Source organism: Bactrocera tryoni, chromosome 1 (assembly GCF_016617805.1).
Source record: "Bactrocera tryoni isolate S06 chromosome 1, CSIRO_BtryS06_freeze2, whole genome shotgun sequence".
NCBI classification, from domain to species: domain Eukaryota; kingdom Metazoa; phylum Arthropoda; class Insecta; order Diptera; family Tephritidae; genus Bactrocera; species Bactrocera tryoni.
Genome location: NC_052499.1, coordinates 45,992,012 through 46,016,188, shown reverse-complemented (window position 1 = coordinate 46,016,188; position 24,177 = coordinate 45,992,012). Strand labels below are relative to the sequence as shown.

The following is a 24,177-nucleotide window of genomic DNA, read 5'->3' as shown; positions in this document are numbered from 1 at the left end:
ACATATGGCATAGTTGTTTGAAGACATTAAATTTTGGTGGGGCTTCGTAATTTTTATGTGTGTCCCGTCTACATAGCCGATTATTCCGGGAATACTAAAATTGTTGAAAAAATGTGCTTTCGACATTTTAATTTCTTCTTCGCTCATTTGTAGTTGAATCCATTTTGGACAGAGTGCTTTTTCCAAAGCATTTAGCATCTCCTGTAAGATTTTGCACACGGTACTTCTTGCAAGGCGACATATCCCTTCCCCCTCCCTCTGCAAGGTATCTCAAAGTAGTAGCAAGCTTTATTTCCACCATAATAGATGACGGTTTTATTAGTGGTTGGACATCGCGAACAATTCACTGAAACGCTTCTTTACTTATCCTGTAATAGGCAACAAAACTTTATTGGGACAAAATGCATCTCTTGTGTTCCAAACTTTGTTTTATATATACTTACACGGAATCTGGGATATCCAAAGGATTGGAATGATTCCTGAAAATTCGCCGCCGAATCTTTTCATTTCTTTCCCATTCATTTTTGGTCAATAAATACGCAGCAATTGAAAATAAACTCATTTTGTAAAATTATTTGAAACAAATTTTATTTGTCAATACTCAATCAGCTGTTTCGTAGTTGATTTCGAATTTAAGCCAATTCTCGCGAATTGTGGAACAAACCAAATTACCAAATTCACGCGATTTGCAAATTCGGTGCCGAATTTAAATCGTGCGATTTCCAGAACATGCCTGATACAGTCCTATTCGGCGGACCCACACCGATTTGCGAGGAAAAATTTGTGAGGTTTATTGTGAAGATTATTTTGTAAGGTTAAGGTTAAAATAAAATATATGAGGTGAAAACCATTTTGCTTTAAACCAGCTGTTTTACAAAAACAAACAAAACAAAATAGAGAAATGGGCAACCAAGAAAAGTAGTGTATGAAACCTAGCTTTGGCTCGGAACGGCAATCCTTGGGCATGCTTTCGTCCGACCATATTTATCAAAGGAGCTGAGACATGCCCCTTCTCAGTTCTTCGCCGTCGTGTTTAAATCCATCGGCCACCGCCGCCTTGTTTTTCTTAGAACTTTTTCATAGTCGGGCAATGAAACGTTTGCTATATCGTTGTCGATTGGGGAGTGAGATTCGCCTTCTCCTTGTGTTATGCTTTTACTGCCATTCATCAGACTGAAGAAGTGTTCCCTTTTTTGCTTGGCTGCAACAAGATAGTGGTCCGAGTCGATGTTAGGTCTTCGGAGCGTACGCACGTCTAAACTACTGGAGATGTGATTTCCGTCTATCACAACACGATTGATCTGGTTGGTGGCTTTTCGATTTGGAGACAGCCTGGTAGCTTGATGAATTAACTTATGCTGGAATCTACTACTACAGATATTCATATTCAGACCCCAAAGTCAAAGTCGATCAGCCTCAACCCATTTGGGAATGTTCCTCGTGGAAGCTAAATTTACCTACTGTTGTGCTTCTTTTCCCACCGTGACGTTAAAGACGCCAAGCACGATTTTGACATCGTGGCGGGTGCAACTCCCATAGGTGCGCTCCAAGCGCTCATAGAAGGAATCTTTGGTCACATTGTCCTTCTCTTCCGTCGGGGCGATATATTGAAGAACGTCGCTTTATTGCGGATTGTGGCTAGCGTTCATCCACTGGGGTAAGTAAATAAATAAATATTAAAAAATCCCACACCGAATGAGCGCTCCTTTATATGGCCACTATAGTAAATGCCACAAGGACGAGTGTCTCAGTCTTTGTCCCGTCCATCGCATTTCTTGGTCGGCGATATCAGCCTTTAATTTGAGGTAAATATAAAAAAAAATCGTTTCTGAATGGCAATCACTGGACTTTCCTCACTTGGGCGAACTACTACACATGACTCCATCTGCCTGTTATAGCCTCGGGGAAAAAAGTAACTATGTATTTCTCCTCTTTCACTACACATCGATGTTGCTTATTGATTTTTCACAAATGCTACATATATTTTCTTGTTCTAATGTGCGAACTATTTTGGAAAACGGGGGATGTTCGAGCAAGCAAATAACTGCGACGATATTGCAACCCTGATGTTTTTTTGCAGATACTCAGCTGATACTTAAACAAATATTTTGCGCAGCGTGCAGGTGCATTGAAGAAGCGAAGTTTAAGAAGTCTTAAAAATGAATTTTTTAATCAATTTAACAGTGGATAACTTGGTGAATACTGAGTGTAGTTTGTATCTTAATTACAAAAAAGCAAGGAAACAAAGTTTTGCGTAATAAAGTGGCTTATGACCGAAATTTTAAAGAAGAGGGCAATAGAAAAATCGCAAAACTTTAAAACAATTCGATTTTATCCTCCAGATATATATTTATCACTTTTCGCTTGCCTCAAAGTGTAAACACAATGGCTACGACAGACTGCAGCGGCACGACAGTGAACTGAAAACGTCGTTGTTTATCTTACTACATGTACATTTTGAGAAGCAACAACAACACAATGGCCGGCATGTACACAAAACAACGCAGTTGTCCATTTTGTATGTACACAATTTCGTTGTGGCCATACTAATACCTTTAACTTCAATGAAATTTTAATATTTTGTTCAAAGTGAAATTTTTTATGCAAAAAATAAGTAAATAGGTAAATATTTTTGTTTTAAATTATCACTTGTTATTACAAATGATATAATAGAGCTATAATATAGCTATTTTATGCTTTTATTTGTAAAATAGCATCAAGTTTGTTAGAGCTGTGAATAATTTTACATTTTACATATTAGTGGCATCACCACTCTACCTCCTCTTTCTATCTTCCATTCTACTGTCAACTCTACTGTCGTCGTACTGTCGTTGGCAAAAATAGGAGGATATTGAAGTTAGCGAGAACGACAACTGTCGGCCTGCAGTCGTGTAGTCGTGCAGCTGTCAAAATAACACTGCCCATAAGAACGTGTGTATTTTAATATTTGACAGATGTAGTTTGCAGTCTGTCGTAGCCATTGTGTTTACACTTTCATTTTTTCCATCATAAATTTTGTTGATGCCGATTTTGTCACTTTTGCGCGCAAGAAATGTCAAAATATGAGTTGCTCGAACGTTTGACATTTGCAAAAGTTGCTAAATTTTTGCGTCGAACATGATGCTTTGCAATATTGCCGCAGTGATTAAGACTCGAACAACCCCACGATCTTTTATTCTTCGGTTAACAGCGTCCATTTCATAGGCTGTTTCTTTGGTTAGACATCTTTTATTGAAAATAGTTTGTTTCGTTATTGTAATGGTCACCAAAGGGTTAAAGAAAACTAGTCGATAAGTTATGATTTTTGTTGTCTCTAAAATTGGGATTTTAAATTAGAGAATTTTTGTGACTTTGCGATTTTGCAATTCAGTAAGTGACTGTCACAAATATCTCTCAATTGAACACGAACAGCTCTAATTAGCTCTTATATTTCATTATTTAGAGATGTATTAACACTTGAATGAAAATAAATATGTCGATAACAAATATTAAATTTTCTATAACATAGCCAAAAGACATAATACTTCATTTTCTTTATTGGCTTAGACACTGCTTACGCGATTATAGCCGAGTTGACAACAGCGCGCCAGTCGTTTCTTCTTTTTGATACGTGGCGCAAATTGGTTATTCGAAGTGAAGTCAGGCCCTTCTCCACTTGGTCTTTCCAACGGAATGGAGGTCTTCGTCTTCCTCTGCTCCCCCCGGCGAGTACTGAGTCGAATAATTTTAGAGCTGGAGTGTTTTCGTCCATTCGGACAACATGACCTAGCCAGCGTAGCCGCTGTCTTTTAATTCGCTGAACTATGTCAATGTCGTCGTATGTCTCCTACAGCTTATCGTTCCATCGAATGCGATATCCGCCGTGGCCAACACGCGAAAACTCGCAACGTCGACTCACCTGTTGTTGTCATCGTCCATGCCTCTGCACCATACAGCAGGACGGGAATAATGAGTGACTTATAGAGTTTGGTTTTTGTTCGTCTAGAGAGGACTTTGCTTCTCGATTCCCTACTCAGTCCAAAGTAGAACCTGTTGGCAAGAGATATCCTGCGTTGGATTTCTAGGCTGACATTGCTGGTGGTGTTTATACTGGTTCCTAAATAGACGAAATTATCTACAACTTCAAAGTTATGATTGTCAATAGTGACTTTCCCTGCGGGTACGGGGACCTCTTGGGTTCGGGGGGGAAACCAAATATACCCGTGGCAAGGCATGCCTGTCGTAAGAGGCGACTAATATCCTTGCTGACAGTCCAGAGCCGTATGGTAGCTCAACTGGTAGTAGCTTTGGCTACGAGGTCTGACCGGAAACTTAATTCTGGTACCACGGGGAGCTTGTAGCCCTTCGTGAAATTCGTGGAGATTGTGGTTAAAACCCAAATGCGGGAAGAAATGACCTTGTCAGTTGAATGTGGAGTTGCATTGTCAATAGTGACGTGAGAGCCAAGTCACGAGTGCGACGACTGTCTGTTTGATGACAGGAGATATTTCGTTTTGCTCTCGTTCACTGCCAGACCTATTTGCTTTGCTTCCTTGTCCAATCTGGAAAAAGCAAAACTAACGGCGCGGGTGTTGAGGTATTGGTATCAATACCATCGGCATGCGCCAACAGCAGAAGTCGCACGATAGGGAGTCGTCTTGTCTTAAACCTCGTTTGGTATCGAACGACTCGGAGAGGTCTTTCCCGATCCTGACCGAGCTTTTGGTGTTGCTCAACGTCAGTTTACACAGCCAAATTAGTTTTGCCGACGAAGAGGTGGTGTGTGTCGATTCTTCTTTTACGGGTCTTTTCCAAGATTTGGCGCTTGGTGAATATCTGGTCAGTTGTTGATTTGCCAGGTCTAAAGCCACACTGGTCCAATCGGTTTGCTGACGGTGGGCTTTAATCTTTCACACAATACGCTTGATAGATCCTTATACGCGATGTTGAGGAAGCTTATCTCACGGTAGTTGGCGCAGATTGGGCATGTTTTAGTCCGATCATATTTTAAAAAGAAGCTGATGCATGCTCCTTATCAGTTCTTCGCCGCCGTGTTTGAATAGTTCGGCCGGTAATCCATCGGCTTCCGCCGCTTTTTAGTTGATCAGACGGGTAATCGGTATTCGAACTTCTCCATGGTCGGGCAATGGAACGTCTGCTCCATTGCAATCGATTGGAGAATCGGGTTCGCCTTCTCCTGGCGTTGTACATTCACTGCCATTTAGCAGACTGGAGAAGTGTTCCCTCCATAATTTTAGTGTGCACTAGGCATCGGTCACTAGATCAACTTTGGGGGTTCTACAAGAGTGTGCTCCGGTCATGAAACCTTTTGTAAGCCTCCGCATTTTTACGTAGACGTTTACGTTTTTTTCACTTTGCTTAGTTTTGGCTTTAAATCTCGCATTTTAAGCACAAGACAAACACAGCAATGAAAATAATTCGCAATAATTATAAATGGAGCGATACTAAAATTAATTGTTTTAATAAGAATTTGATAAAAACAAAATTTAAGGCATTTTTACTTTTTATATAAAAATGATACAATAGTAGTTTGCATACCATATTTGTGAATTCATATTATTTCTAACACAATTGATTATAAGAACGTCTACTTTAAAAATGCTTAATAAGTTTTAAGGATGGAACTACTTTGTTACGAGCCAATAATGAATTATTCAAAATATTTCGAAGCTCTTCAGGTAGATATACCGTCCCATTTTCAATCTGTAAATTAAATTTATTATAATTGTTTTTCCAAAACATAATCCATAAAAGGCATCACCTTATTTGACTCAATCAGAGCAATAAGCAGTCTTGGTATCGCAGCCGCTGTTCCATTTACAGTGTGAGTATATTTCAGTATTCCGTCTTTCGTCTTATACTTTATATTAAGACGTTTCGCTTGATAGTCTGTACAGTTACTGCAGCTTGATATTTCTCCCCACATTTGTCGACCGGGCAACCACGCCTCAATATCGTATTTTTGGAATGCTGAAGCTCCCAATTCGTTTGGTGGCATATCAAGTACTCGGAATTTTAAATTTAACTGTGTATATAAACACATTTCCGTATCCTTAAAACTTTCCAATACCATTTCTGACTGCTTTTCCGAACATACTGCAAACATTTCAACTTTAGTGAATTGATGTACCCTTGAAGAAAGTAAAAAATATAATCAGGGGTGTTGTGGAATCTGATAGTTGACCGAATCCGAATTGAAACCGATCAAAAAAAGTAGGTGTCATGAATGCAGATATTATTGGTTTGATATTCGTATTTGGTATCACGGAAACCAATTTTATCGGTTTTGCTATCAGAAACAAAGCAAGAAGATAGTTGAAATTTAAGTTAAGAAATCAAGTTATTTTATTATTTCGAATAAATTTAGCATTATTTCTATATTTTATCGGTTTTGCTATCAGAAACAAAGCAAGAAGATAGTTGAAATTTAAGTTAAGAAATCAAGTTATTTTATTATTTCGAATAAATTTAGCATTATTTCTATATTTTATCGGTTTTGCTATCAGAAACAAAGCAAGAAGATAGTTGAAATTTAAGTTAAGAAATCAAGTTATTTTATTATTTCGAATAAATTTAGCATTATTTCTATAGGTGAAAACATAAGTATAAAACACGAAATGTCTTCATTATTGAGTTTTTGGGGAAAAAATCGGATATTTAAAGATATTAGATTTACAAAACGTAATAAAAGTAATTTAACACCCTAATGTGTATTTATTCATTCGATAAATGTTATCTCTTAAAATCTTTCTTTAATTCGGAACTCATTAAAAACTTTTGCTTCCAAATGTATTAATTTGCAAGTTTTGTCACATTAGTAAACCGCTTTTTCGGATATTGGTTTTGCGTATGTTCTAAAAGACGAAAGTCCAAACAGATTCTGTGACACCATTGAAAATCAGAATTGGTTTGCAATTCTGACAGCTAAGCAATTCTGACTTAGATTCCACTGTATGCCGTACAAATATTTGGGCGTAACGGTGCCAACTCCCGTTAAATATTAGCTGATATATTCTTACAATTTATGTGCGTATTTAATTATTAACATTTAAAAATTTGTTTTTATATCTACATACATACTGCCACATTTAACTATGGTTTAAGTCCAAACAAATGTGTGTTTGTTTAAGGATTACTCAAAAGCTTTTCTATAACACTTGTAAACAAGAATGTAGTAATTTTTGAGAATATTACTTTAATTTTATTCTTTTATTACACTATTTCCAGAACAAGACGCTTTTTTATCCTAATCAATAACAAATAACCAGTTTTATAAGTAAAGCATTTGGCTCGATTAGCTGAAATCACTACGCTGAGGAGACCAGAACCTAATACTTGATATTACTAGAGAAATTTCATAAAGGCCACTAGAAATTGAAAAAGTTGCTTAGAATATGGTCCTTTAAAAGCATAACACTTAAAGAAAGTTAAATCCTCGCACTCGCAAACACGAACAGGACGCACACTCTTTACTCACAACACACATCGGATAATTGGTTTGTGAGATATAACATTTTTAAAGAAAAAAATTAAAACAAATTAAAAACAATTAGAATTCACATGACAATAGACTTTTCAAATCAAAGGATGTTTTCATTATATCCATTTAAGGAAAATTTTAAATCAAGTTGACTTTTAGGGTAAATTTTAGAATAGCATCCCCGGATTTCGGAGAAAAATGGGTATCAATGGAAAGGCTGCGCCGCGCTTCAAAAAAAAAATAACCCTGGCAACCCTTTTTTTATTGTGCAAATGCATAGAATTTAACTAAAAAAAATAGTTAAAATAAAGCTTTATTTACAACAAATATTAAAAAAATTAATATACAGAAACGTTATAGTGAAGTGTTACTAAGTGAAAAGTGCATAATATAAGTGAAAAAGCCATTCAGGCATGATTCCGATTACTTTGGCGGAGGGGTAAAAATACCGAATTTCCGTATAAATGGGGTAAGTGCGGATAGGGGAGCTTCTCCAGAGCAGAAATATCCAAAACTAATATAAAAATTACTTTTATTTTTTAAAATATTCACGATTAAAAGTTCAAAAAATTACCCTAATTACACATGGTATTTCTCTATGTTTCACTAAAATTTTTCACGTTTTTCACTCTGTATATTTGAATATACACTCTAAACATTGAAATAAGTTCACATTTCAATTTTATTTTGCTATATTTTACCTAAATTTGTTAATTTAAAAATCACTTAGCACACTCATCGTTGAAAAGGTTAGATTGTTTACAATTGAGGAAAACGAGCCTTGCCACATCTTAAACAGCAAATATGTAGATTTTTAACAATTTTTCTTTGTTTGCTTTTTCGCGTGATTCTTTTTTCTATATTAACTATAAAAAGAAATTTCTACATATGTACATGTGATTTATGTAACTGAAGTACGTTCGGGTAGTACTATTTTCTGCGTTGGCGGCCTTCGGTCGCGCTTTAAAAAAGTACTTTCGCATAGTACTCCTTTCTGCGTTAAAATAAAAAAAATATATTGAGTTTCGTTATAAAGTGGCTATATTTTTTGGTTATCTTGCACTGATATTAAAACAAAATTTGAGTTTTCGTTATAAAATGGTTAAATGTTGGTTATTATATCTGTCAGTGCTTTCCATTTATTTTTAATACGTTGTTTTGTATATTAGGTGACAAAAATAATATTAATAATATAATATAATATTACTTATTTGTTTATTAAATTAAATAAAGAACATATCCATATGAATGGATAGAGGAATTTTTTGGGGAAAAAGGAATTTCAGCGAATTTCCTTATTATCACATGGCAGCGCTCTACTTCGTCGTAATTTTTAGTACACACATGATGTTCACTACGAGAGCAAAATGTAATTTTTAAAATAAAGATTTCTTTGGTAAAAAAGAAACTGTTAAAAGTGTAAAATTTGGATTTATTTAAAAGTTTATAGTTTAATTTAATTAATTTGAAGTGAAAAATACATATTTTTTAATAAAGAGGACTTCCTCTTTCCAACGGTACCTTCAAATCGCGGCGCCAAAGAAATCGGAATTGTGCCGTCATTCACAATATACAAATTACCAAGTTAAAAGTTGTGATTTTTTTAACTTTAAAAGCAAATATCTTAAAAACTATAAGTCAGCGGCAACTATATATAATTATTTTCGTTATCTGGAGAACGTCACCTTTCCATTGATACCCATTTATCCCCGAAATCCGGGGATGCTATTCAAAATCGCAGCCGACTTTTATAACAAAATACGATATTGTAATGTTTTCTTTTAATAAATTTTAGTCGGTATGAGTTTTTTAATGTCAAAAACAAGTATTTTCGAAATATCTATCGGCAATGAGAAGAGTGTAAGCTAATCACTTCAAATTTTTATCGGAAAATGGTAGGAGTGTAGTGCTTCCATTTTTTTTATTAAACATTAGACGTCATTATACCTTAACTGATTCGAAACTATGAATATTTCAGAAATAATTTAGACCCAATTGGAAAATAACGTAAATATAGAAAAATAAATCAAACTGGAAGAATCTACTGTTCAATTATGCTTATAAAAGGCATAAATTAAGAATTCCAATTCCACACCGCTAAAACTAACAAATTTAAATAACTATATTAAAAATATTGTGGCAATGATGAGACAATTCTGAAAATAAATCCCAAAATGAATTAGAATATGCTTAAACGTCAATTTGTATACCTGTAAATTCCTTTTTCTTCATTCAATCCTGATGTTTCTGCACGGTAACATCTACTTACAGCAGCAATTTTTAGTGGTAAGCATTGTTCTTCAATAACTTGATCAGTAAAAAAACCTGCTAGTGCCATTTCGGATGTACCAGACAAACATTCTTCAGAGTCAATTTTATAAACTTGATTTCGGTTCCCTTCTGTTTGCATGCCGCACCCATTTATAATATTACTTGGTAAGATATCGGGGACTGATATAAGCTTGAATTCATTCTTCCTTAGATATGACATTGTGTACCGTACTAAAGACTGTTCTAAACTCGCTAGATCTCCCATCAAATAGTAGCTTTTATGGCCGGCGAAATGCCCTAAATGCTCCATTCTTAATACATTCAAATACTTACATACGTCAGAAAATTGTTCGCCTATGCCGGGCGCTAAGTTATTGTTATATACTTCATGCCCTTTTTCTCCATAATTAACCACTCGAGAATGTGTACTATTGGGAAGTTTTCCAAGCTCAATCTCAATCTGACGTTGTATCTCTTCATCATTGGGACATTTTCGCAGTTTTTGAAGCAGAGTTTTAATAACTGGTACATTATTTGTATGCTTCCTTAGTAAAATGTTCTTTTCAATATCACGCAGAAAAATTTCGTTCACATTATGGGTGGAGAATAATTTTATATGATTGTTTATGATCCACATAGCCTTATAGTTTCTAAATATCTCGGAAACTAAAGGCGGTGATAATTTATTTATACATATTTTCGTTCCCGCCATCAATAAACCAATCGCAATAAAAGTATATGAAAATCAAAATGAAATCACATAACATTCATAATAATACTAGCTACGATAAGTTTGCGATTACATGGGGCAACTTTAGTTGCTAATTCTCGGGCGATTCTCTTTTGCTGTCGCCCATTAGCTTCACACGAGCAACTTGTGTTGCGCAACTCTGCTCGAGTTTTTTTCTCATTCTCTTTCACTTTACTTTAACCCATTGTCCTCTCTTTACTTTAACCCATTGTCTCTTCTTTTTCCTTATAGGTATTTGGGCCACTCTATCACATATATTAATCAGCTCTGTCAATTAAGAAATACATTTTATTTATTAAAACAAAGATATATCACCCTTTTTACTATCGTCTGAATCAATTTGTATGGCTTCCTCCATACATTTCACAATATCTTTAATTAATTCGATTTTTCGTCATACTCCATTTTCTAAAATATTTATATTATATTATGTATATTTGTATACATATTTGCAAATTACTTACCAAAAGATTAAATTAAATTTTTTAAATATATTCAAAATATTAATTTCAAAAAAATATACGCAAATGCAACTATGTAATACGAAAGAAAGAACACGAATGCCGGAAAACGTCGCAGCGAACTGTTACGAATAAGAACACAAAGCGAGTTCAGAGATAAAGAGATCTTTAACTCCTCTCTCACTGGAAGTGAGAGAGCAACTGCTAAACGTCAAAACCTACTGAACTTTGACAGCTAATCGAGTTCAGTAGGTTTTGACGTTTAGCAATTGGAAACGAGCGATGGCCAGATTGAAATCTTACCAAAAAAATATGTAAACGAAGGGATTAGTTGCATCGTTCAAGACCACTTATAAAAAATGTAAAACAATGAAAATTAAATAAATTTGTGAAATCTAAAGATATTTGATGAAACGTTTTGTAATTTGAAGCATCATAGTTTTATTTTCAATGGAAAATTATTAAAAACATTTAATGATTAAGACCTAACAAGCTTAAATCCTATTATTGGGTATTGAAAGGACAAAAGTCAGTTGTTATAATATTCTTTAAAAAGATTTAAATAGTTTCTCCATATAATAAATAACCGCTATATAGTAATTTTTATTCATACTAAATGTTGGGTGTTTGAATTTAAATGCCCAAAAATTGTAATTTTGTTCAATCTGGCCATAATGGAAAATGTTATAAAAAACGCTAATTTTGAGGCGCTCTCACACTGGAATAAGTTTAACAACCCTTTATTCCTGGCGAGTTGCTGAACACTGGAAACTCGACGCGATTCTCCTCTCCTCGTCGGCCACTCGCCTATAAACTAAGAGTTGCCGAAACAAAAGTTGCCGTGTGTAATAAGGCTCTAAGCAACATCAGTTTTCCGATAAACACGCTAGTGGCAAGATAACTAATGGTTAATTCACATACATCTTTTGCTTCAGATTTTTCCTATGGCAAATAATTACAGAAAATACTGGGCAATTGTGATCTTTTTAAACCTTGCCAAAAAACAATCGAGAGAATCACGTTGAGCAAAGTAAGTTTTTGAGGTAAATTTTAAAATAGCATCCCCCCATTTCGGGGTTAACATGGGTATGTACGGATAGAGGAGGTCCAGATCAAGAAAATATCTGTATATAGTTGCCGATGGTTTTTGAAATTTTTTCATTTAAAGTTCAAAAATTCAAATATTTAAAACGCGTATTTCTTCGATTTAAAATGAATTTTACACTTAAATTTTTTACTTTTATATCCACTAACACTTCTCTAATTCGTTTGTAACTGTTTATTTTATATTAAATAGTGTAAAAATATCTTTAATTCCATATTAAACTTTACAGCCCAATTCTTAAAAAACCTCTCAACTGAGTTGAGAGGAAAAATTTGAGAGATTTCTTGTGAGGCATATTTTGTGAGGCTATTCTTGCTCACACCTCATAAAAAAAAGCGTAAAAAAGTCACCACGCGAGGTAAAAAGCTTTTTGCTGTTAAACAGCTGTTTTAATAAAAATAAACAAACAAATGAGGCTATTCGTGCTCAAACCTCATAAGAAAAAAGCTTAAAAAAGTCACCACGTGAGGTAAAAAGCTTTTTGCTGTCAAACAACTGTTTTAATAAAAATAAACAGACAAAAACACAAATGGATAATACAGATATGTATGCGTCTGTGCTTGAAAGTGAAACAATCCCAATATGGGTACAATCGATTGCGCCGATTGTGCCCTTGATCCCAAATTTCGTGTAAAATCTTTAAGAGAAAATTTATTTATTTATTTATATTTATTTTTATTTATTTATCTTTCCCCTTATTTGTATCTGAAACATCCTGCGCGCTTGAAGGAAAATTTAAATTTCACTGCCCTTAACATCCATAATTAATTTCGAAATAAAGAGCAGAGCTCTAGACACAGAGGACTGGCTCATAGAGGGCATATAACTATTACCAACGCATTTTTGGTAAGTGCCATGCCCGTAAAAATACAAACACGCAAGGAAACGCAGATCAAAAGATATACTCGATTTCTGCACATCATGCGGCACCAATTCACCTATAAGTACTTTACATGGCGATTTTGGGAATCGAAATGTATTCATAAATGTCGTGTCTTGCATAGTAAAAGGATCGCTTTTGCATCGTAAACCCTTCAAAATGTTCCTCCTACCCCCCGATTCCTCCTCCTCAACAATTGCTGCATACACAAGAACAGTTCCTCCATGCTAGGTATAACTTCTTCTTCTTAATTGGCGTAGAAACCGCTTACGCGATTATAGCCGAGTTAACAACAGCGCGCCAATCGTTTCTTCTTTTCGCTACGTGGCGCCAATTGGATATTCCAACCGAAGCCAGGTCCTTCTCTACTTGGTCCTTTCAACGGAGTGGAGGTCTTCCTCTTCCTCTGCTTCCTCCGGCGGATACTGCGTCGAATACTTTCAGAGCTGGAGTGTTTTCATCCATCCGGACGACATGACCTAGCCAGCGTAGCCGCTGTCTTTTAATTCGCTGAACTATGTCAATGTCGTTGTATATCTCGTACAGCTCATCGTTCCATCGAATGCGATATTGGCCGTGGCCAATGCGCAAAGGACCATAAATCTTTCGCAGAATTTTTCTCTCGAAAACTCGTAACGTCGACTCATCGGTTGCTGTCATCGCCCAAGCCTCTGCACCATATAGCAGGACGGGAATTATGAGCGACTTATAGAGTTTAGCTTTTGTTCGTCGAGAGAGGACTTAACTTTTCAATTACCTACTCAGTCTGAAGTAGCACCTGTTGGCAAGAGCAACCCTGCGTTGGATTTCCAGGCTGACATTGTTGGTGGTGTTAATGCTGGTTTCTAAATAGACGAAATTATCTACAACTTCAAAGTAATGACTGTCAACAGTGACGTGAGAGCCAAGTCGCGAGTGCGACGACTGTTTGTTTGAAGACAGGAAATACTTCGTTTTGCCCTCGTTCACTGCCAGACCCATTTTCTGTGCTTCCTTGTCCAGCTTGGAGAAAGCAGAACTAACGGCGCGGTTGTTGAGGCCGATGATATCAATATCACCGGCATACGCCAGCAGCTGTACACTCTTGTAGAAGATGGTACCTTCTATATTTAGTTCTGCAGCTCGAACTATTTTCTCCAGAAGCAGGTTGAAGAAGTCGCACGATAGGGAGTCGCCTTGTCTGAAACCTCGTTTGGTATCGAAAGGCTCGGAGAGGTCCTTCCCGATCCTGGCGGAGCTTTTCGTGTTGCTCAACGTCAGTTTACACAGCCGTATTAGTTTTGCGGGGATACCAAATTCAGACATCGCGGCATAAAGGCAGCTCCTTTTCGTGCTGTCGAAAGCAGCTTTGAAATCGACGAAGAGGTGGTGCGTGTCCATTCTCCTTTCACGGGTCTTTTCCACGATTTGGCGCATGGTGATTATCTGGTCGGTTGTTGATTTTCCAGGTCTGAAGCCACACTGATAAGGTCCAATCAGTTTGTTGATGGTGGGCTTTAATCTTTCACACAATACGCTCGATAGAACCTTATATGCGATGTGGAGGAGGCTAATCCCACGGTAGTTGGCGTCTCCTTTTTATGGATTGGGCATAGCACACTTAAATTCCAATCGTTGGGCATGCTTTCGCTCGACCATATTTTAAAAAGAAGCTGATGCATGCTACTTATCAGTCCTTCGCCGCAGTGTTTGAATAGCTCGGCCGGCAATCCATCGGCCCCCGCCGCTTTGCTGTTCTTCAGGCGTGTAATTGCTATTCGAACTTCTTCATGGTCGGGCAATGGAACGTCTGCTCCATCGTCATCGATTGGGGAATCGGGTTCTCCTTCTCCTGGCGTTGTGCGCATTTTTTCGTAGAATTTTCGAGCATTACCCCTTTCGGCCAGCTTATCAAGCTCTTCGTACTCACGCATTTCAGCTTCTTTCTTTTTCTGTCTACAAATGCATCTCACTTCCATTTTCAACTCTCGGTATCTATCCCATCCCTCACGTGTTGTGGTCGATCGTAACGTTGCGAGGTAGGCAGTCTGTTTTCTCTCCGTCGTACCAGCTGTTCTTTTGCACTTTCCGAAAACCAATGGTTTCGGTTGCAGCTGTACGTAAGGAATTTGAAATGCCGTCCCACAGTTCCCTTATACCGGGTTGTTGACGAGTGCACTCAGAGAGCAGGAGTGCAAGTCGAGTAGAAAATCGTTCGGCTGTCTGTTGTGATTGCAGCTTCTCGACGTCGAACCTTCCTTGTGTTTGTTGGCGTGTGTTTTTTGCTGCACAGAGGCGGGTGCGAATCTTGACTGCAACTAGATAGTGATCCGAGTCGATGTTAGGATCTCGGAGCGCACTCACATCTAAAACACTGGAGCTGTGTCTTCCGTCTATCACAACATGATCGATCTGGTTGGTAGTTTTTCGATCCGTAGACAGCCAGGTAGCTTGATGAATCTTCTTATACTGGAATCTAGAACTATAGATAACCATATTTCGGGCCCCGGCGAAGTTAATCCGTCCGACCGTCGTGCCAAAGATACCTTCTTTGCCCACCCTGGCGTTAAAGTCGCCAAGCACAATTTTGACATCGTGGCGGGGGCAGCTCTCATAAGCGCGCTCCAAGCGCTCATAGAAGGCATCTTTGGTCACATCGTCCTTCTGTTCCGTCGGCGCGTGGGCGCAAATCAGCGATATGTTGAAGAACCTCGCTTTGATGCGGATTGTGGCTAGACGTTCACTCACCGGAGTGAATGATAGTACTCGGCGACGGAGTCTCTCTCCCACCACGAATCCAACACCAAACTTGCGCTCCTTTATATGGCCACTGTAGTAAATGTCACAAGGACCTACTCGTCTCTGTCCTTGTCCCGTCCATCGCATTTCTTGGACGGCGGTGATGTCAGCCTTTATTTTTGCGAGGACATCAATCAGCTGGGCAGCGGCACCTTCCCAATTAAGGGTCCGGACTTTCCAGGTGCATGCCCTCAAATCGTTGTCCTTATTTCGTTTGCCATGGTCGTCTTCAAAAGGGGGGTCTCTTATCCGAGGCTGTGTTTTCTTTGTCATTGGTACTGATTTTTACGAGGCGGGTCCCAAACACAGCGCACAACCCTATGTAGGGGATGTTTCGCCTTCTCACATTAGCTCGCCTTCGAACGGATGTTCTTAGGCTACCCAGAGGATACTTGGTCAAAGACCGGAAGTAGTGAGCTCAGATAACTTTCCTCACTTGCGTGAACTTCTACACATGACTCCATCCTCCTAGTTATAACACTCAAATATTTTTTTAAAAAATGTCAAATATTGATGTAAAACAAAACAAACACAGATGTTTTGTATTATGATGGCTGCTTTCACACGTCACAGATATTTGTGATAATAGTGAGCATTTGAGCTTTTGAATTTTCGCCAGTGTGAGAAACATCACTGTAGTGAGGTTGGTGACATTTGTGAGGGTATGAGAATAGGGCTGTTAGTTGAAATCCATTTCATGGATAATATGATACGAGACTCTTTGATTCGAGAGAGAGCTGTCAAAACTCGCATTTTTTATAACATTTGTTAATGATGCCACTGCTGAAAAACATTATATTGAGTATGTAATAAATTATACAAAACACTAATAAAACACTTTGAAAATGCATACATATATAAAAGCTAAAATGCAAATTCATTAATAAATTTTCATAAACATTTATTTTGCCAAAATATGTTCGCACAGTTCAATGAAATTTCATTTCACACTAATATCGTCAAGTAATTATAGCGCTTTACTTCTGGCATCCCGCCTTTTCTGAAATCAGCTGTCAAAAATTCCCTGATCTCCTTGGCTGTCAAATAATCAGGGAACGCGTTTGAGGGAAAAATGAGAGCCAATACGAGAGTCTCGTATCATATTATCCATGTCCATTTATTCATACAATAAGAATATGGTTGCAAACAAGCAAAAAATTCGTGTTACCAGGCAGCCGAATAAAAACTTTTTCGGAAAAATGTTTTCGCTCATTATCATTATTTATTATGTACATATGCATTCATATATGCATATTACTTACAAAAAAGCAGGGAGCGTGTAGTTTTGACGCGGAAGAAGTGAAACTTTATGAAGTCTAATTATACGCATGAATGTATTGAAATCAATGTTATTGTAATGCAATATTTTTGGCAAACACAACCAATTCGATAATACCAGAGCTAACCCTACTTGTAACTAGTGCCTGGCCATCGACAAGCAAGGATGTTTCGGGGAGACTACGATACAAACTAATTCCTTGTACCAGAAGCAGATAAAGGCAGCTTGTTGGATTTTAAACAGCTCAATGCAGACTGCGGTGTCATCTACACAGATTAGGGTATTGTTCGATGGGTCAATGTTGCTTTTGTGACCATCTGAATAGCACCGCAATCGCTAGAAGAAGGAGTCAGGCAATCAGGAATAAAGGGTTGTTAAACTTATTCCAGTGTGAGAGCGCTTCAAAATTAGGGTTTTTTATAACATTTTCCATTATGGCCAGATTGAACAAAATTACAATTTTTGGGCATTTAAATTAAAACACCCAACATTTAGTATGAATAAAAATTACTATATAGCGGTTATTTATTATATGGAGAAACTATTTAAATCTTTTTAAAGAATATTATAACAACTGACTTGTCCTTTCAATACCCAATAATAGGATTTAAGCTTGTTAGCTCTCAATCATTAAATGTTTTTAATCATTTTCCATTGAAAATAAAACTATGATGCTTCAAATTACAAAACGTTTCATCAAATATCTTTAAATTTCACAAATTTATTTAATTTTCATTGTTTTACATTTTTTATAAGTGGTCTTGAACGATGCAACAAATCTCTCCGTTTACATTTTTTTTGGTAAGATTTCAATCTGGCCATCGCTCGTTTCCAATTGCTAAACGTCAAAACCTCCTGAACTCGATCAACTGTCAAAGTTTAGGTGGTTTTGACGTTTAGCAATTGCTCTCTCACTTCCAATGAGAGAGGAGTTAAACATCTCTTTATCTCTGCAGGCAATCGTGCAATTAAGTCCGGTGAAAAAACACACTAAAACCAAGAATGATAGAAACAAGATTGCGCAATGAGGTGTTCAAATTTTGTTCGTTCTGCGCATTCACGTCACGGTTGACCAACGTACAATCAGCTGATTTTCTGTTGCTTGTTTTTCTTTGCAATAAGAATCAATTTTGTATTGTAGGCATACAAAAACATGAATATCATTAAAAGTTGACATCAATATAAGTGAATATTAATAAAAGATATCAATATAAGTGAATATTTAATAGTGAACATTTACCTACATATTCATTTAATTGTGTTTTCATTGTATTATTTAAGTTTGTCTCTTTGCTGTGTTTGTTTCAACCATATATGTACATTTATGCAAATAAAAAGATTGAATATTTTGTGACCGAGTATCAATTTATTGTCTTATTTAATTTTCTTTTTTTGCTATACATGTGTTCGATAAAGTTTTTATTTAAGGAACGAATCCTAAAATACATTCTTGCTCTGAAAAACAATTATTTTTTTACTTTCGAGCTACAATTTACAAAATTACTTAAATCTAAGTGTTTCTGGTGGTAATTTGTACATATATGCAAATCAGTACCATTTACATCGTCAAATACTGCTTGCAAGGCTCTCATATGCTCCATCAACATATCTGTTGGTTTTGAGAGTCCTCCTTCAGAAAGGTGATCCACCCAGGTATAAGACGAACAATTTTCTGAATTGGCACAAATTTCGGGGTTGTCTTTACTAAGTTTGTGGCAGATGTACCCTGCCAAATTTTCAAGCCCGTCGTTGTTGAGAATCTTCAAGTCATCATTTTTTTCAATTGGGTCAGTGGAATTTAGATCAACTGACACACGTTGAAAATATCATTGCCTGCAAAAATATAATAAACATACATACATGCTTATAAATAAAGGGAATAAATTGTTAGTTAAGATTATTATTACAATTAGGATAAGAAACAGTGGTTTAAACGAGACTCCATCCTTTTCTGCCGTTCATTAGCCTCTGCAGGAGTTAATCTGGTTAACGTGAGAACAGCGCTAGGTAGCAACTTTGTTAGACTCCGCGAACTTAAACCTGTAAGAGTGTTTGGTTATAAAAGTAAAATTATTGTAATCAAAATCCTATAATTACCCATTTCAAACTGCAAATTTCTTTTCACATTCAAAGGCGCGCGCGAATAATAAGTCAACCGTGAAGGTCACCAAGAACAGCTGACTGAAAGCAAACATGCGCATTGCGCAATCTTATTTCTATCATTCTTGCACTAAAACCACTAACCTCGGATATTTAATATGCCTCTTTTAAATAACTGGGTTAACCCTTATGTGAGCATCCAGCTTTAGCCACGTTAATGAGCACCCAGGGTACCCGGGTACCCATCACTATAATAAAACACTTTCTAAGTTTGGAAGCGAACGAAATTATAAAAAAAAAAACAGTTTAATAATTCTTTTAAGAGAATATAACAAGTAATTTACCTGAGTTTGACTCTTGTCGCACATTTTATTTTTCTGGAAGAGAAATCGTGATAGCGAAATCTCGCGCTCTACGGGTGGGACATGGTCAGTTTTCACCTTTACACGTCGACAGTGACAGGGAGAAGTGAATAGTTGATGAGGAATGTCGTGTAAAGCACGGAAAGTCGACTGCGTCGATGTGCATAGAGCGGCTTTGCGTTAGAATCGACATTATTAACTATTAATCGAATAATTTCGAATACTTTCTGGACTCAATCGAGCATTTATGAGAGATAATAATTGGCAGTTCGTAATGGAAGATCATATATCACCTCATCAATTGAGATGGTGAGCAAAACTTTGTCCAATGATATTGCGACTTTCACCGTACGGGGAACATGATCAGTGAGTCAGAAGAGAGTGAAGCAAAAGGCACAGGCGCAGGCGCACTAGAGGGGAAGAAGCAGATATAGAAATTAGCGATGAACACATTGCAAAAAACCGAACTGCGTGGTGTAAGAAACCGCCTGAAATTTGACAAACTGCTTCTCACAATATTTTGCGACAGAAAAGTGGCCCTGCTAGATCTACAGAAACATTGCTAGGAGATAAATTTAGGACTATAATCTCAGTTGAAATAATTGATTTTATTGTTCGCTATACTAACCAGAAAGCTCTAATCGTCTATAAAGATCCTAACGCGCAAAATCCTAATTCGAATAGAGGGAGGCGTTCGGTTACTGTGTAAGAAATGTATCTGTTCATTGGGATTCTCATTTTCTCTGGCGCCAATAATACTATATGAGGAAGAGTAACTCGTATCCTCTTTATCTTTATCCAACACATGCCAAGCATGTACAGAAAATGATAAAGATAGTCCTATACGTGATTTATGGACAATGTTCAATGCAAATTTGGGTAAAGTTAAGTACGAAAAATTATACTTATTGTAGGCACACAAAATTCACCCAGTACATTCCTTCGAAACTCGCAAAATATGGCATGAAAATTTGGTGGATTTGCGATACTGAAAACGCTACCAATGTTCGAGAAAAAAAATTAGGGAAAGATAGTAATAAAAGAACTTGCAGCTCCGTTCAAAGGAAGTTTCCGAAATATAATAATGGAAACTTATTTTACGACTTTGCCTCTTGCTAAACACTTACTCCCATGGAAATTGACAAGCACTGGTACATTGAAGAAAAATAAACCTTATACGTGTATATCGAAAGTAATATGTCCTGATTGTGCTGAATAATTAATGAAGATTTTAATAAATTTATGTTACGAATTCATGTTATTAGTTATTTATTATCCCAAGTTATATAGTTAAAACATTTATCTATATTAATCTCATTTACAGATGATTGCATTGTTTTTCATATAGTGGGTACCCGGGTGCTCCCCACGAGTTACCTAATTTCATACATAATTTTCAACTTCATACAATTTTTTTTTCCATTTTGAATACTGAAATAGCTTTGTTGGAAGTTAAATCGCAAGGATCCGGAAGCTCAGTTCGATAAAAAATTATTTCACCGAATTGCTAGCAGAAAAGTGTGGTGGTGGGCACCCGGGTACCCGGGTGCTCATATAAGGGTTAAACGAAGTGTTGTAATATCAGGAGAGGGCATAATAGACCACGGCACAATTCCGATTTCTTTGGCGCCGCGATTGGAAGGTACCGTTGGAAAGAAAGAAAGTAGTCCTCCTGATTAAAAAATATATAAGGTTATAGGTACCGCAAACGCTTAGTTTGCGAGATATTCGACCTTAAAGATCAAAAATTCCCAAAATTCGAACATTTCAACAAGCTATTTTACCACATTAAACACACTTTACTCACATTTTTCTTTTCAAATTAAATAAATTAAACTATAAACTTTTAAATAAATCCAAATTTTACACTTTTAAAAGTCTTTTTACCGAAGAAATCCTTATTTTAAAAATTACATTGTACACTCGTAGTGTGTGCTAAAAATTACGACGAAATGGAGCGCTGCCATGTGATAATAAGGAAATTCGCAGAAATTCCTTTTTTCCCAAAAATTCCTCTATCCATTCATGTGGATATGTTCTTTATGTATTTAATTTAATAAAGTTAAAGTAAGTAATATTATATAATAATATTATATATATTGTCACCTAATATACAAAAAACGTATTATCAAAAATAAATGGATTTTTATAACGAAAACTCAAATTTTGTTTTAATATCAGTGCAAGATAACCAAAAAATATAACCACTTTATAACGAAACTCAATATATTTTTTTTATTTTAACGCAGAAAAGGAGTACGTGATCACCTTGGAGAAAGTAAAGCAACGGTTTTATTGGGTTGGTTGCAAGAATGATAGAAATAAGATTGCGCAATGCGCATGTTTGCTTTCAGTCAGCTGTTCTTGGTGACGTCACGGTTGACTTATTATTCGCGCGCGCCTTTGAATGTGAAAGAAATTTGCAGTTTGAAATGGGTAATTATAGGATTTTGATTACAATAATTTTACTTTTAAACCAAACACTCTTACAGGTTTAAGTTCGCGGAGTCTAACAAAGTTGCTACCTAGCGCTTTTCTCACGTTAACCAGATTAACTCCTGCAGAGGCTAATGAACGGCAGAAAAGAATGGAGTCTCGTTTAAACCACTGTTTCTTATCCTAATTGTAATAATAATCTTAACTAACAATTTATTCCCTTTATTTATAAGCATGTATGTATGTTTATTATATTTTTGCAGGCAATATTTTTCAACGTGTGTCAGTTGATCTAAATTCCACTGACCCAATTGAAAAAATGATGACTTGAAGATTCTCAACAACGACGGGCTTGAAAATTTGGCAGGGTACATCTCGCCACAAACTTAGTAAAGACAACCCCGAAATTTGTGCCAATTCAGAAAATTGTTCGTCTTATACCTGGGTGGATCACCTTTCTGAAGGAGGACTCCTCAAAACCAACAGATATGTTGATGGAGCATATGAGAGCCTTTGCAAGCAGTATTTGACGATGTAAATGGTACTGATTTGCATATATGTACAAATTACCACCAGAAACACTTAGATTTAAGTAATTTTGTAAATTGTAGCTCTGAAAGTAAAAAATAATTGTTTTTCAGAGCAAGAATGTATTTTGGATTCGTTCCTTAAATAAAAACTTTATCGAACACATGTATAGCAAAAAAAGAAAATTAAATAAGACAATAAATTGATACTCGGTCACAAAATATTCAATCTTTTTATTTGCATAATGTACATATATGGTTGAAACAAACACAGCAAAGAGACAAACTTAAATAATACAATGAAAACACAATTAAATGAATATGTAGGTAAATGTTCACTATTAAATATTCACTTATATTGATATCTTTTATTAATATTCACTTATATTGATGTTAAATTTGATGATATTCATGATTTTGTATGCCTGCAATACAAAATTGATTCTTATTGCAAAGAAAAACAAAGCAACAGAAAATCAGCTGATTGTAGGCCGTTGGTCAACCGTGACGTAGATGCGCAGAACGAACAAAATTTGAACACCTTCATTGCGCAATCTTGTTTCTATCATTCTTGGGTTGGTTGCAAGAATGATAGAATACAAGATTACGACACTAGTTTACAGTTAGTTTTTTTCGGTTTAGCTCTTGACAATTCTTACAAAAACAAATACATTGTTCAACAATTTCGTGACGTAACAGTTTTGCGTTGAGAAGAACAAGCATAGAAAAGCATACAAATTGTAAACCGAAAAGTAAACACTTTTTGAAATTCCCAAAATAATATTAATTCATTCGTCTTTGCAGGAAAAATTTCAGTGGAATGTTTAGAATATTGTTGCGAGAAAATATGTATATAATTAGTTTTAGGCACATCCACAATAAATAGAGTAGCATGAGTGCAAATTGTTCAAATGAAGAAAACCAGTGTAAGTGTACTGTTGTATTTATTTAAATTTCTAAGCATAAATATATTAATTTTTTAAAATGAAATGTGCAGTGGCTTGTTGTAATAATTATTATGCAATTAAAGGATTGAAAACGAGTTTTTTCAGTTTTCCGGCCGATTTAAAAGTTGCCAAAAAATGAGTGTTATTTTGCAAAAGAAATGATATATTTAATACTAAATTAATAATTTCACAATTCTTTTATCATATTTTCATACATCTGATACATCTGAACTTATAATATATGTATATATTTAAATACAACACAAGAAACGTCTTCTCCATTTGAATCACAACTTAATAGACAATTTTATTACCGGTAGGCCGATATATTTCTTTAGAAATGATTCAAATCTTTTCACTCAACAATATTCAATCGCTTCACTAAAACTTTTCATTAAAATCGAAAGAATTAATAATATTTTGCGAATTTACAAAAGTGTTTACTTTTCTGTTCACAATTTGCAAGTCATTTGACAGTTTTTCGCTCTTGTTCTTCTCAACACGGAACTATGACGTTTCGTAATGGCGGTCGTCGTAATCTTGTATTCTATCATTCTTGGTTGGTTGTCGTCAATTCATGACCGAGTAAATTGTCATGGGTGCTTAGCGTATTGGAACTAAATAACAGGAGTCATGATCAGATTAAGTGTACAATTTGGGCACACCATTTGAGTGAACTGACAGTTGTTGTTGTAGCTATCTAATTCCCGCTTTTGTGGTAAGGTTGAGGTTGGTTGTCATCAAAGTCATCTAACGGTATATCCAGGAAACGTGACTTTACGACGGGGTCGAATTGGATT

The 24,177-nt window shown here is 36.0% G+C and overlaps 1 protein-coding gene and 1 long non-coding RNA gene across 2 annotated transcripts; one reads left to right on the top strand and one right to left on the bottom strand.

The window, feature by feature from the left end:
- Window positions 1–5,485: 5,485 nt before the first annotated feature.
- On the bottom strand, window positions 5,486–10,539 carry LOC120782410 (serine--tRNA ligase, mitochondrial). Its single transcript, XM_040114658.1, has 3 exons — window positions 9,691–10,539; window positions 5,762–6,131; window positions 5,486–5,703 (listed from the first exon to the last, which is right to left on the bottom strand). The coding sequence occupies exons 1-3, from the start codon at window positions 10,461–10,463 to the stop codon at window positions 5,593–5,595; spliced, it is 1,254 nt and encodes a 417-aa protein (XP_039970592.1). The 5' UTR covers window positions 10,464–10,539; the 3' UTR covers window positions 5,486–5,592.
- An 11,249-nt stretch (window positions 10,540–21,788) lies between these two features.
- LOC120766716 lies at window positions 21,789–22,343 on the top strand. Its single transcript, XR_005704616.1, has 3 exons — window positions 21,789–21,903; window positions 21,960–22,092; window positions 22,167–22,343. It is a non-coding gene; the product is annotated as an uncharacterized LOC120766716 (long non-coding RNA).
- Window positions 22,344–24,177: the final 1,834 nt, after the last annotated feature.